The sequence below is a fragment of the Euprymna scolopes genome, chromosome 2 (assembly GCF_053919585.1).
Source record: "Euprymna scolopes isolate OS-2025 chromosome 2, ASM5391958v1, whole genome shotgun sequence".
NCBI lineage: Eukaryota > Metazoa > Mollusca > Cephalopoda > Sepiida > Sepiolidae > Euprymna > Euprymna scolopes.
The window spans coordinates 40314476-40330678 of NC_136483.1; the positions used below are offsets into that span (position 1 = coordinate 40314476).

At 36.5% G+C, this 16203-nt stretch overlaps 1 protein-coding gene across 1 annotated transcript; it reads left to right on the forward strand.

Moving 5' to 3' along the window:
- Positions 1-4815: 4815 nt before the first annotated feature.
- Positions 4816-5955, forward strand: LOC145303563 (protein CFDP2-like). The gene has a single exon (XM_080145079.1). It carries the CDS (start codon positions 4816-4818, stop codon positions 5953-5955), a length of 1140 nt encoding a protein of 379 aa, XP_080001205.1.
- The last annotated feature ends 10248 nt before the right edge of the window (positions 5956-16203 follow it).

Consider the following 16203-nt stretch of genomic DNA (forward strand, 5'->3'; position numbering starts at 1 on the left):
CGCTCTTATTTTAAAAAAATTTCTTAATAACTGATTCATTCTATTAGCTTTAAATATATACATATATTTTTATTTTTATTTTTATTCCTTTGAAGATTGTAATGCTGGGTATGGGGCAATCAAATCAGCTGCCACCATTGCCCTGCTTTTTATTGAAACCAGCCGAGAGCTCTTTTTAGTATCCTCGTTGTTTCCTTGAGTGCAATTGTCTGGATCTCTTTTGCACTTGTATCACCAGGAATATTAGTTAGGTAAGACTTCAAATTCTTCTTCATAAGCCCTGTGACACCTATAATAGCTGGTATGATTGATATCTCCCTAAGATTCCAGTTTCTTTTCATATCATACACGAGACCTTGATATTTGGTTTGTTTCTCCCTTTCAGCCTGGCTGAAACTACTGTCATTAATTTTCCCCACTCTTTATCTGTGCCTAAATCCAAACGTAGATTTCATGAGCAGAGCTTCTTTCTCAGAAGTGCACAACAGTGGAACTCTCTTCTGTTCACCTGTTTCCCACCTGACTACAACTTGGATGTCTTCAAGTCCAACATAAACAAATTCCTGACAAACCGCCCCTTAAGTAAAACACTCTCCAATACTAATGATTACTACAATACTATCTCATTGATTACTGTACACGCAATAACCCTTATCCCTGAGTGGCCTCTGGGCCTTGATAAGTGGTGACCTCCTGTAAAAAAAAAAAAAAAAGCTCTGTTCAAACCTCCATCATTAGGGACACTCACTTCAACCAAGGTTGCAACTCTCTCTGACTTATTCCATACAACTATGTCAGGTTTCACGACAGCATTTTCAAGGTAGGTGGCTGTAGGGATTACATGGTCGTAATGTATGGTGTATAAGTCATTTTCAACTGTTCTTTCAGGTTGATGTTCCCAGGACTTGCTGCTATACGGGATGTTTAGTTTTTTACAGATGGTCCAGTGGAGGTATTTACATACTCCATTACGTCTCACTGTGTAGTAGTCATCTCCCAAAAGAACCTTGCAACTTGATACCAGATGGCTCACAATTTCCAATTGTGTGTGGCAGAATCTGCATTTGTTATCATTACTGAGACCGGCCATCTTCTTGAATGCAGTGGTCATCAATCCCTGGTCTTGAGCAGCCATTATAATCCTTTCCTTATCATGGTGGTGGGCTCCTCTCTTGAGTCAGTCCAAGAAACCTTTTTTGTCTATGTCTTCCTGGGAGAGTTCCCCAGAAAATACTTTGCACGCTGATGTTGATTCCACTCTTCAAGGTTCCTCCTTTGGCAGGTCTATATATATGTGTGTGTGTGTGTGTGTGTGTGTGTGTGTGTACGTATGTGTGAAGTTCAAATATTTAGATATATAAAGAGATAAATATTTACATATATAAAGAGATAAATATTTAACATATATAAAAATACAAATAAAACTCACTTCAATCATATAAATATAAAATAACATTCTAAATCTATATGATGCAAGTGAATATTTTTTGTGTGTGCTGATGAGATGATTAAAAAAATTCTGAAACATCTGTACACAATAATATTTGTTTATATTGAATTTTTGGAACATAATAACAAAATCTTTATTATATTATAAACTCTTTATTATATTATTAAATGCTCTTATTATCAAACTTTCTCTCTTTTTCTCTTTTCCTCTCAAACTACAAGTTAAATAATATTACTGCGTTTGGTGATATTCCCTTTTGTTTATAATGGAATATCCCGATATTTTCACTTTTTCTTTTTTATTACTTTAGATTATTAACAGAAATAGAGAGAAAGAGAGGGTGAAAACGATAAAAAGTTAGTAAGAGATAGGTCACTTGATGAGTTCATTGCAAATTACGGCTAATTAAAACAATTTGAATTATTCAGACTACTGTCCTAAACTTGGATGCTATTCTCAGAACGTTTTAGCTTAAGTAACCTCCAGCCTTCTTCAAGTGCATTTTATCACTCTGGAATGTGTACAAAATTTAAAACGGAATCCTTTATTTAACCCACAGGGTAGGTTATTGTTCTATCAGCTACGTTTTAAGTGATTCCTTTTGTAAAGAATACAAATTGAAATAAAAGGGAAAATGCAGATAAACTTTGTAACGAATTTAATTTAATTTTAATTAATCTATTATATAAAGGAAACTTCTATTTTGTCTGTCTGACTGAAATTCATAAACTATCAAAAATACATTTACAAACAAACAAGCATATTATGATTCAGTATGGCCTCAAGCAGGTTATGGCAAAAATCAGGTATCAAATTTGCGAATGGTGGACAATAAATGTGTTCTTCCATTTGAGAAATTTAAGAAATCAAGAAAACTAATTTTTAAACAGTTCTAAAGTTATTTCTTTTGAATCAATTATTTTATTTTATTTATAAACTTGAAAAATGACAATTATATAAATTATGAAACTAGAATATAAATGGCAGTATATAATATTAGGACTGAAAGTGGATATTTTTAATAGTTAAATCATTCTTTTATATTCTATCCAGGGCAATGCTGGGACATGGATCCTGCTAGTATTTGATATTAAAGCTGGAAGTATGAGTACAAAGGGCAATACAGGGGATACATGCTAATCATAAACAATTGAAAATTTGTGTCGGTGTAGGATCATACTACTTGTTGACTGAAATCGGAATATATTTGCCATATTAAGCTCGTCAGCATTTGAAATTTGAAAAGTGGAAAGATCACATAGCAATTTTGCAGGCAAGCATGCTATTCACCTTTAAGATGACTGTTCAGCAATTTGCAAACAATATAATTATTGTATGAAAAAGTCAATGGCTAAGGACACATTTTAGCAATTTCATTATTATTAGTAGTATTAGTATTATTAGTAGTGGTTGTAGTACAGCACTTGTAAAACATTTAAAGATCTAATTTATGCTTGCTAAAAGCATAATGCAAAAAAACAAAAATGCACATCCCTATTTAAACATTATATAAAAAAACAACGTTGACCCTATTCAGTACTTTAGTAATGGGTGACAATTTGGGAATACCAGGCGCTGCATGTGCTCTTCATTTATCTCAGCATTGTTTCTAGCCGTCCTGAACTTCTTCTTGATACTAGAATCAAGCAGTGCCAATTCAAGAGGTATGGCTGAGCATTGGCCAACTCTTGCTCCACAATTTCACACATAGTTACCCTTACAAGGGATATCCATTGTATCTCCATGCTGAGCAGAGCCCATGATAAAAAATTGCTCAAACTATATAAAAATTTTGCTTGTTCCTTACTTGGCACAACTGTAACACAGGAAATAAGCATGCGCCAAATAAAAAGAATGTAATTCATCCAAACTCGACGTAGTAGTAGCATTTACAGTTTCTTTTTGTATACGAGAATAAGAAGCAGATGACAACTGATTTTTCCAAGTAAATTTAATTACAAAATTTTAACTAAAAAATTTATTTACAAAAATCTATTTATTATTATTACCAGCTGTTTTAACAACAAAAGTTTTTTTAACACACACACACACACACACACACACACACACACACACACACACACACACACACACACACACACACACACACACAAACAAACGCATGCACACAAACAGATGCATGCACGGACTATAATAAGAAGTGCATGTTCAGTTTTTATGGTCTCAATACTTGAGGATACACAATATTTTGAGACTTGTTAATGTTTATAGCAAACGTCCAGCGAATTGTGAAGTGCAACACATACAAGACAGTAATGACCTAAGCATGAAATGAACCTAACGCTGTGCGAAGTAATATGTCTCTTAGTGACGCCATATTGTAATGTTAGTAAACGTTTAATTATGAAATATAGAATTGGATTCTGGAATATGAGAATTATCAGAGCTCAGCCAATTAGAATAGATGGAGTTTGGCAAGGAAGCCATTATTATTTATGAATCGGAAACTGTGTAGATTATGTTAGATCTACGTATTTATTAGCCAGTTACAGATGGTGAAAGGGATGTAATGGGTTCTGAGGAGGGGTAGTACTTTGAATGTCCGGCATGCTGCTCCCTATCAAATAGGGTGGACGCACATCACTGGTCCCAACTCATCCCTAAATCTCTCACATGTTGGCTCCAAGCGCCATATCCCGGTAAACCGCTCCAGCTGGCGGGCAAAACCATGTGAGGGAGTGGTGTGTAACTTTGCACCACTGATCGAATGAACTTCATACGAAGTCACTGGTCAGGATGGATGGGTTCCAAGAGAGCTCAAACGGCCAATATGTTCCTCGTGCCTCCGGGGGAAGGTTCTTGAGCCAGAGGCTAAGACAAGGACAGTCTGATATAAAACCTACGACCCAAGATGACAGATGAACCACAGGTATAATGGGTGGGATCAGTACCGTGCAAGCTGCATCTCACCATAAAATTCCACTGCACAGGCTTGAGGGACATGTCCAAGTTCACTTGCTAACAACTCTACCAAGTCCTGTAGCGATGGGAAGGGGCGAAAACGGCAGGTGGAAGATGATCACTGGAAGCCGCAGTCCCGATTCCTGCATACAGGCAATTCAGGATATTGGTCGCCTGATGTTGAACCTGGAGATGACAGCATCACTTGGCAGCACCCTGAATGACCAAGCAGCCTTATCTAGGGACAGCACTGCTTGCTCCACAAGGAGAGGGGCCTAGAAAAGGTGGCCTAAACAAAAAGCTCATTTCCGTCAACCCCAGTTGGCTAGCCGTGGTCAACAGGCATCTCCTAATGCGGTCGAAATTCAACAAGAAATGGAAGGTATGCACCCACCTGTAAGGGTGCAAAAGTACTGAAACTTGGATGCTGGAATATCAGAACCATGCATGACAAAGACGACAGCAACAGGCTAGAGCGTCGCTCTGCCCTGATTGCACTTGAACTGCCCAGACTGGATATAGATATCGCTGCCCTTAGCGAGGTTCGCTTTTCGGGGGAAGGCAGCCTTCAGGAACACGGCGCTGGATACACACTCTTCTGGTCAGGGAAGCCTGCAATAGAGGGGAATCATTCAGGCGTTGGCTTCATGATCAAAACATCCATCGCTTCCACATTAGAAAGCCTGCCAATTGGTCATTCTGACTGCATTATGTCCTTGCGCCTCCCACTAAAGAACAAGGAATATGCCACGATTCTCAGTGTGTATGCCCCAACTCTTCAAGCTAAATCTGAAGAAAAGGACAGATTCTACTCAGAGCTCCGCCATGTCCTGTGGCGCACTCCTCCAGCGGACAAGATGATTATCCTTGGCGACTTCAACGCCAGAGTGGGCCAAGACGCAGATGCCTGGAGGGGTGTGCTTGGCAGGAATGGCGTCGGAAACTGCAACGACAATGGGCGCTTACTGCTGGAGATTTGCATGGAGCTGCAACTTGCCATTACCAACACCATCTTCCAGCAAAAGGACAAGTTAAAGACAACCTGGATGCATCCTCGGTCCAGGCATTGGCACCTCATAGACTATATTCTAGTTCGCCAAAGAGATCTCAGAGACGTCTTACAGACCCGAGTGATGCCCAGCGCAGAATGCCATACTGATCACCGCCTAGTGCATTGCAGAATCCAAATACGCCCTAAACCCATAACAAGGAAGGGAGGATCACCCAGAAAAAAGTACAACCATAGCAGGCTACAATCAGACAAGATAAAATCCGTCTTCCAAGCAAGCTTGCAAAATAAATTTGAAAACGACAGTAGCCAAATAGACCCCTCACCTGAACTACTCTGGGATCAACTGAAAACAGCCATCCTGCAGACATCTGAAGAGGTCCTGGGATTCTTTACCAAAAAGAACCGGGACTGGTTTGATGAGAACAACATTGAAATAAATAACCTATTAGCAGAAAAGAGAGCAGCCCATCGGGTCCACCTGGCTCAACCATCCTGCCCATTGAGGAGAGCAGCCTTCCGTCATAGCTGCAGCATCCTCCAGCAAAAGCTCAGAGGTATACAAAACGAGTAGTGGTCCAACCTCGCAATAAAAACTCAACAGTGCGCAGACACTGGTGACTATAAGGGCTTCTATGAAGCCCTCAAGTCAGTGTATGGCCCCACACACCATGTGCAGACGGCCAGGTACTCCTCACGGACGTAACATCCATCCTGAGTCGTTGGTCAGAGTATTTTCAGACCCTGTTCGGAGTCGACCGTACCATTCATGACTCAGCAATACTCCGTATTCCTCAGTTGCCAACTAAAATGGGATTTGATGGGCATCCTTCCATGGAGGAACTCACTGAGGCCATTAGACATTTGAGGTGCGGCAAGGCCCCAGAAATTGATGGGATCCCTCCAGAGATCTGGAAATATGGAGGTCCCAAACTGCACATCAAGCTCCATGAACTCCTTGCCTGTTGTTGGGAGCAAGGAAAACTCCCACGGGACCTCCGCGACTCAGTCATCATTGCCTTATACAAAAACAAGGAGGGAAGATCGGCCTGCTCAAACTACCGGGGAATCACCCTGCTCTCTATCGCAGGTAAAATCCTTGCCCATGTGCTCTTGCACAGACTGATACCTGCTATCATGGAAGACCATCTCCCAGAAACCCAGTGTGGCTTCAGAATAACAGGGGCACAACAGACATGGTTTTCGTCCTCAGGCAACTCCAAGAGAAATGTCGAGAGCAGAACAGGGGACTTTACATTACGTTTGTGGACTTGACCAAGGCATTCGATACAGTGAGCAGAGAAGGGCTTTGGCTGATTATGGAGCACCTCGGCTGCCCCCCAAAACTCCTCCACATGATTATTCAGCTGCATGAGAATCAGAGCGGCCAAATCAGAGTGAACAACAACCTATCAGAACCCTTCCTCATCAACAACGGCGTGAAACAGGGATGCATCTTAGCACTGACTTTGTTCAGCATCTTCTTTAGCATGATGCTTAAACATGCAACCGAAGACCTTGATGACAACGACAATGCGATCTATATCCGATATCGCCTTGACGGCAGCTTGTTCAACCTCAGAAGGCTGCAAGCCCACACAAAGACTTTCGAGCATATGATTCGAGACCTTCTCTTTGCCGATGATGCAGCCCTTGTTGCCCATACCGAAAGAGCCCTGCAGCATCTCACATCCTGCTTCACAAAGGCTGCCCAGCTCTTTGGACTCGAGGTAAGCATGAAAAAGACAGAGGTCCTCCACCAGTCCGCTCCTCAGGAAGAGTACAACCCCCCCCCCACATCCCATAGGTGAAACCGAGCTAAAGACAGTACATCAGTTCACCTACCTGGGATTCACTATCACCTCAGATGCAAAGCTCGACAAGGAAATCGATAACCGACTAGCCAAGGTGAACAGTGCTTTTGGCAGCCTATACAACAGAGTCTGGCGGAATAAACACCTGAGGAAGGACACAAAAATCTGTGTCTACAGAGCCGTAGTACTGCCAACCCTTCTTTACGGCTCTGAGACATGGGTAACCTACTGCCATCACATACGACTCCTCGAGTGTTTCCATCAGCGCTGTCTCCGCACCATCCTCAATGTACTCTGGTATGACTACGTCACCAATGTTGAGGTCATCCAGCGGGCGAGGACCACCAGCATCGAGGCTATGCTGCTAAAGTCACAACTGCGCTGGGCGGGGCACGTCTCCAGAATGGAGGATCACTGACTGCCCAAGATAACTCTTTACGGCGAACTATCAACCGTCTCCCGTGATAGAGGAGCTCCGAAGAAACGTTACAAGGACTCTCTGAAGAAGTCACTTGAAACCTGCCACATTGACCAATGCCAGCGATCTACTCTTGCTGCAGACCGTGTCACCTGGCAACGCACAGTCCACCAGGCTGTCACCTCCTTTGAATTCTCTCGCATAGAGATCCTGTGCGAAAGGCGCTACAAGAGGAAGATTTGGGAAGTCTCAGCAACCGCACCTGATGGAACTTTTGAATGCAGCCGCTGTGGCCGAGCCTGCTTGTCTCGCATTGGGCTCATCAGCCACAAACGTGCCTGCAGTTGACGTGGACAACCACCTTCAAAGAATCTTCGTTCGCGAAGTAAAGCCATTGAAAAAAACAGATGGTGAAAGTACAGAATCTATGGAAAGTGTAGAATTCATTCTGGTGACAACTGGGAGTAGTGGTAGGACTAAATATTAAATATTGAAGATGTTGCACTTGTGATGGTGTTGCTCATAGGATGCAATGTAGCACTTTAATATCACGGCTGAATGTGTATGAAATGGTGTTCGAAAGCTACATAAGATAATGACTAGATGTATTGAATTTGTATGTGGCATCTGTTGTTGCAAACCTATGATACTTTGGTCCAGAGGGGAATTTCTGCATTCATTTTCTTAATAGGAGATTATCATAATTTCTACTTTTTGCTCTTTCATTAGATCGATGTAATTTCCAGTAAGTTCAGATTTAAAAAATAAATCTCATCTGTAAGCTCCAAATAATATTGATGCAATCCATTCTTTATAAATAATTAGAAGAATAATTGTCCAAAGATGTGAATTAATTTCCCAAAAAGAACAGTCTTGAATCACTTTGTCCTGTTATGGAGATTAATATCAGGATACAATGATACTAAACCTTATATCTAGAATTCTTATTCTACTTTTGATCAAGATCCATTACATGATTTTGATTCTAGAAAATGTCTAAAATGTAAGGCTTAAGAGTGTTTATAAAGAAATTGAAATTCAGGGAATCTTGCTTAATTGGTGTCTATTTACTATGGATCAATTGAATTTTCCAATGGGAGGTTGTCCAAAACGAATAAAATCTGATCTGTTACATAGCAAATTTTCAGATTGTGTAACAGAATTCCTGCCGCGTTTGTATTAGTTGTCACAGTGGATAAAGAGAAAAACAGAAAAAGATACACGTGGATAGAAAGCGATGGGAACACATGTGGGCGGCAGAGGACTGAAAAAAAGCCAGTACCAGCATGAGATGTACGTGTGACTAGATGGTGGCTTAAAAAACTTTAAAGCACATGTTCGACACGGCAGAGTAAGAGACTTTTAAAACAATATGCAATGCTTTGGAAAGCACCGGTAATAAATGCCTTTTGTTAAATCTGAAAAAAAAGCCAGGTCCGATTTCCTTTTTATTTGTTTATTTCCTTGCAACTATGTCAGACAGTGACAATTTTTTTCCGTATTATGGTCCTAAGAAACCCTTCAAAATATTCCAAAGATTCAATTAATGTCTAATAGCTATTGTTAAAATTTTTATGAACAGTTTCCAAGCCCTTTTTACTCCTCTTATATAAAACTAAATTAAACTACATATAGCCCACATTATCCATCCTTACACCTCGCAGCCAGGTTTCAAAATTCATAATAATTCATTTAGGAGTGAATTCTATACATAGAAATCTATAAACACATAAATATAAGCAAATTTTATACAGAAATATATTACAAATATCATGTCAATAATATCATGTTAATAATATCATGTTAAAAACTACATCATGCTTTACTTACTCTCTGCAAATTGTTCCAGTAATTGTCTTTTCGGTAAAGATATTCTGATATTTATTCGAGTGAATGATCAAATTGTTCTTTTTTTTTTTTAAATATTAAAAAAAAATGTTCATAGTCGTTTACATTCATTATATTTTTTTAAGAGGACATAATTAGATTATATCTGTATTTTTGGTTATAAAAATTCTGTCTAGATTTTAATTCAGTAGAATTTAACAAAGTGATGAAATGAAAGTGAATAATATTTATGAATCATATATATTTAATATATAAAAGTAAATGTGTCCAATTGGACACATTTACTTTACAGAAAAAAAAAATTAACTAAAATTTCACTGTTGACAACTCATAAAACTTGACCTAAAGTTAATTTAAGGCGCATAAGGCACATCTACAAATGAAACAACTTGAAATGCACATAATGGCTGAATGAAAGAATGTGCAGAAGATGGTTTACAAAGTTTTACAAATGTAAACTTTATCGTTGATGATCAAGATGTCCAGTAAAGTTGATAAAGAGCTTCATGTAACAGTATTTAAAGAAAACCCAGCTGTATCATTTGAAGAATTGCCAATAAAGATTTTCTCGAACCATACAACTCTTCATTGTCATCTTCAATAAGTTAGAAAGGTTCCTAAGCTTGGAAAAGGTATGCCTCGTGAATTGTATGAAGGCAAATCAAAAGTAAAGATTGGGTATGGATCAAATTACACAAGTTGATGGTTCTATTTTAATTAACTATTTGAACCATTTATTAAAAAATCACAAAAACTTGACTATCTCTATATTATCCAATATTTTGATAATTCATTCATTGGTCAGTTATATTTTTTAATTGTCATGATTTTTTAAGTGCTTTAACTAGATAATTGATCATACGTAAAACTACAAATTGTTTGGAATTTTTCGGTTTAGTTATTTTTTGGGTTGAATCTTGAATCTTTATAATTCAAGTGTTAACTGGAGTGTTATTTTCACAACGTTTCAGTTGATTTAACCTCCAACCTTCTTCAGGTGTATCTTGTTGCACTCTAGAATCTACAACAAATTTCCAATAGAATTTTTTATTTAATCCACAGGTGTATCATACTCTAGTTATGACAGTTATAATCGAGTAGAAGTCTTAAGCAATTCGCAATTGTATTCTTAGTATGACCTACACTGAGGATTCAATCTCCAGAAGAGTGTCACTTGGGGCTGAATTTTATATAATTCGTTACACCTGGAAACGTTGTGAGAATAATCCTTAAGATGAAAACAGTAGTCCAAATACCAAAAGAAAATATAAATTATAAATCCTCGTCTCCAAAACTCAGAAACAGTTAAATTATACAAAATTATATGGATTGTGAAAATTTAAAACAATTTAGATCATTCTAAGATGCTATGATAGGGCTTAACAAAACAAAATTAACACCTTTTCAGCCTCCAATTTCAGTCATGTAAGTTCTATTTTCATTTGATTTGCTCCATCATAAAATGAATTATTTTTGGATTTGAAGTCTTGCACTTATTAAAGAGTGCAGGGGCGGTAATTCCAGATATTTTCAAATAAAATCATGCATTGATCTGCTTCATAAAGTAAAAGAAAAAAATCGAATCTAAAAAAAGAAAAATGTGATAAAATTACTTCAAATTTTCAATTTATTTATCCCGGACAACACCAGATTTTTTTACTAGTTCATAGTAAAAAAAACAACAAAAAAAAAGCTTCCGAATAAATAATAAAATGTTGATATGCTGTAAGATAGACAACTGAAACTAGATGTGTATCTACACACGCATGCATATTTTCATTGCATCTTCTTGAGACCAATAAAATCTCTTTAAGAACTAAATTGCAGTAAGCTCACCGGGATGGCTATAATACAGTCAAAATGGTATCGGAAACTGCAACAATTTCTATTTCTCTTCGAGTTTCTTATCCTATAATAATACCAGGAAGAGCTACCCACTGACATTTCCAACTGCATTCGAAAAGCTTTCTCAAAGAGTTCCGTTCTTAAAATATGACTAAACGAAAATAGAAAAGAAAAAGAAAAAAAAGAAAAAGAGAAAAAGGAACATAACTCTTTTTCCATATGTTAGCGCGATTTCACTGAAGCAAGTAACACAAAATGTCAGACAGGTTTCACATTTCTTTCAATATTTTCTTTTAACATTTTCACTGTTGAGATATAAAACTTTATATATATATATATATATATATATATATATATATATATATATATATGTATATATATATATATATATGTATATATATATATATATATATATATATATATATATATATATATATATATATATATATACACACTTATTAACGAACCAAATTTGATGACGTGATCCCTGAAAAAAAAAATTATTACCTAGTTTGAAACCAAATAATAAAAAAAAAACCCTTTCATTCATTTTAACGAAAAAGGTTTCATAATAACTTTTTTTTTAATGTTTGGTTATTCAGTTTTAGTTTCAACTATTTTTTATATGAGAATTGCTTATAAATTAGTTGTTGGGTTTTATGGCTATCAACAGTCGTTTGGTCATTTTATGGTGAAACTGTACATATATATTGCATACGGTTTGTTTGTAGATTAATTTGTTTTGTAGATATTATATTTAGTCACGAAATATAGTAAACGATGAATTCTAACTCTAACAGCTACAACAACTCTGGGGTCAGAGTAAACCAGCGAGTAATGGCAACGAAGGGTTAACTCCACACTCCCCAAACCAAGCAACTTGGAATCTCGCCACCAGATAAAATTTCACGCCATGACCAGGACAGTTTATAAAAGGTTTTCATCTGTTATATTAATTAGAATTTTCTTCTTGTTTGTTCCTTGTTGACCTAAAAAAAAATAAATAAATAAAAAAGTCTTTTTCAAACTAATTTTTAACCGTCAGAGAAAAAGCATCACTTATAAATGAAAAAGAAAATATTGTAATTTGAGCCAAAATACAATTTTTGCTCAAAGTCGTACACTTAAGGTTATTTTTTTATGCTGGAGCTTTGACAATTATAGTCTTTTTTTTAAACTTTAATTCACTCCATGTAAGGCACATTTCAATTGAGACATAAGGGGCTACTATGACTCAGAGGCCATATTTATAGGTGTATTCTATGTGGGGGAGTTCTGGAGCAAGATGTTTGTTCATATTACATTTACATTTCTGCATGTTGGTACAATTAAGAAAACAAAGAGTAAGAAAAAATTTTTAAAGCTAGCAACCCAAAGAAAGAAGCTGGGGTTTTACTAATTGTCAGGTTGGTCGGGGTTGTTGAAAGGGGATCAGTGCCAGAAGTTCATCATAGCACTTTTCATTGACATGCTTATAAAACAAGAACTGGGATGCAACATTGCGGTGATAGGACAGGAGCGGGAGCTTGGTAGATAGTGTGGCACCTATTAGATTTGAGCCCTGTTTTTGAAAGTGTGAAAGACTAGTTGTTGATGTAGCAGCCCAATTGGGAAAACAATACTCTATCCATTTACGAATTATGGTTTTGTCAAACTAAAAGATACTGACATATGTGAGAAGTTTTCTAGCATACTTCCTTTGCAGCAGCCTTGGCAATGTCTTCTGTATATTTGTTCCAATTTATGTTACATGTAAATGTTAGGCTAAGGAGTTTGAATGCTGAACTCTCAAGTAGGGTGCTATTAGTCATGGATATGGGTGGCTGAAAAGGTTTATTATCTATCTATTATATATATAAAAGTGAACGTGTCCGTGTGTGTGTTTGTGTGTGTGCATTTTCCGACGCAATAACTCTGTCAATTTTCAGTCTACAGACTCGAAATTTGATATACAGGATACTGAGATTTGGGAAAATCTTTGTAATCCGTTTTCGGCCAAAGATTTGGCTGTTAAGGGGTCAAAATTCAACGATTTGACCTTTGAGAACTCTACCAACTCCTCGGACAATTTTGGGTCTAAACACTTGAAATTTTAGATATAGGTTCCTTGGACATGGATCTAAATTAATAACTTGATTTAAGCCCCAAACAATAAATGTTAAAGGGTTATAATAGGGGTCAAAGTTAAAAAAATTGACCGCTTTTTTTTTTTTTGCTCAAAATACACCTCCAAACACCCGGGCAACGCCTGGCTGAAATGCTAGTATATCTATAAAAGTGAAAGTGTCTGTGTGTACGTGTCTGTCTGTCTGTGTAGATTTCCTTACACAATAACTCTGCCAATTTTCAGTCTACAGATTCGAAATTTGATATACAGGGTGTATTGAGATTTGGAAAAATCTTTATAATCGGTTTTCGGCCAGAAAGTTGGTTGTTAAGGGATCAAAGTTCAACGATTTGACCTTTGAGAACTTTACCAAACTCCTTCGACAATTTTGTGTCTAAACACTTGAAATTTTAGATATAAGTTCCTTGGGCATGGACCTAACTTAATGACTTGATTTGAGCACGCGCGCGCGTGTGTGTGTGTGCGTAAAGAGAGAGAGAGAGAGAGAGAGAGAGAGAGAATTAAATTCAAATATTGATAAAATGAACATAAAATCAATATTTTTTCACATATTCACAATACAAATTAGAGCTTCATAAATAAACTTTAATGTTTATATATATATATATATATATATATATATATATATATATATATATATATATATATATATATATATATATATATATATATATATAAAAGCGTACATATATCAATGCAAGATGAACTCTGAAATATGTACGAATATCATCACCCAGGAAGGCTGGTAACAAATTTAGTAACAACCCTTTTTTTTTTTAGTAGCACCATTATTAATTATTTATAAAAGCTAAAAATTGAAAAAAACAAATATTATGTCCCTACTCAAGTAATGCAGAGTAAATGCACCTCGAAATGGATATTATAATCATCCTGGATCGTCTTCGGTGCTCATCAAATTCTAGCTAATAATGAAGAAAATGAAATCCAAAATGGATACTCAAACAAGATTGAAATCACTGAAACGGATGCAAAAGGAAGAATTGTGTTAAACGTCATGTAGAATCTAGATTACAGAACCCTATCTTACAAATATAACAAAAGTAAAACTTTTTTTTACAATGAAATATCATCGTTTTATTTACAACTGTAACTAATGTCTAATTTATTCAGCCAATCATTCAACTAACCAATGTGCATCCTTTTAAAAACAATCGTCTCCAACAAATCAAATGTCCGCCATTTTGTTTTGCATGTTCTTAATTGCTTTACACAAATATCCAAACATCTGAAGTAGTATTTTCTTTGCTTTTACTGAACTGAGTGTGGTTTGATATGCATTAATTTGCATACCAATGAGGCTTCACACCGAGATGACATAAAAAAAACCTGAAGTTGAGATGGCAAGAAGTCGCATTCTGAGAACCGAACTGAACAGGTCGGAATTTATACAATGTCGTTCAAATGCTGCCAAAGAATCCATTTTTTTAATTATATAATTTCTGCAATTCATGGCTGGGGGGAGGGGAGCAAATAATTATAATCAAACTCCAATGATCCAAGAGGGTAATCCTAGGAAACCCCATTCCCACTTAAATAAATTAAAGAGACTAAGGTCAATTCGTGTCATCTTAAATGCCCTTACAAGTCCTCAGAGATATGAGGTGAATGTTTGCAGTTCTTTGTTGTTTTATATTATTGGGGCCTCCACCAGCCTTGTACCATATCTTTCCTTAGTAGGACACTGAAGTAAAGTGTCTTGAAATGCTTACTAAGAATCTGTATCAGATTATCATGGTGGCAGATATTATGGTTGCCATAGGCCTCTTGCAATCTTGTTTCATTATATTCTGTACCTTGGTCAAGATTATTTGGTTAACTTCATTTTAACTCAAAATTGACATTGTATGTCTTATAGATCCATTGAAGATGTTGCATTCTTGTAGCCTTGAAATCAAGGATTTTACCTCTTCCAAACGATGGGAATCAAAAGTAAAATGACAAGAGATCAAAAGTTCATAAGTGATATGCATGAAAATATCTAAGTAAAGGTGAAGGACTAATTTGATCATCAATCTGGTAACCCAAAATTCTAACCACAGACAGACGGCCCCATAAAGAATCGTCACCAAATGTATCCCATGCAACAAACCAGAACCAATAATTGCCCAGATAAAGTCTTCATCTCTTCAGATCATCTCATCAAGTAAGTATTATATCTACCAAAGAATCATTTAGATATTATACAGCAAATACATCTTAGTTTGGAAAGAGACAAAAATATTTAGTCATTTATTTCTTTTCAAAATGCAAAAGTCATCCTACTTACGTTGCACTCATCAAACGTAGTGAAAAATATTTTTTTTCTAAAATTAAAACAATCACGAATGAATAGAGAAACGCAAGTGCGACAGGACAAACTAAATAAATTAACATAAATGAACATTGGACATTAATTTGAGATTGACATGTTAAATTTAGAAATCGTTGTTCACAGATTTTATATATCATTTTTTTTTTATCTCTTAGAGTTTTGTATTTGTATCATTGAAGTAAACGTGTTCATTTTAAAACTCGTTTTTCATGATTTAAATTGTCTTTATAAAGACCTTGCATGGATATGAGAGACAGTTGAGTCGCAAGAGATCCACTCTCCTTAGCTTTACATTTTTTATAAGGGGTTGGTTTATCACTAATCGCATGAGGTTACCCTACTAAGGGATGCCGACAGTCACTCATTTTTTGTTGGCTAAAGTATGCTAATCCTAGTGCACTGACTTTCAACTTAACGCGTGACTTTGTGTTTAATCT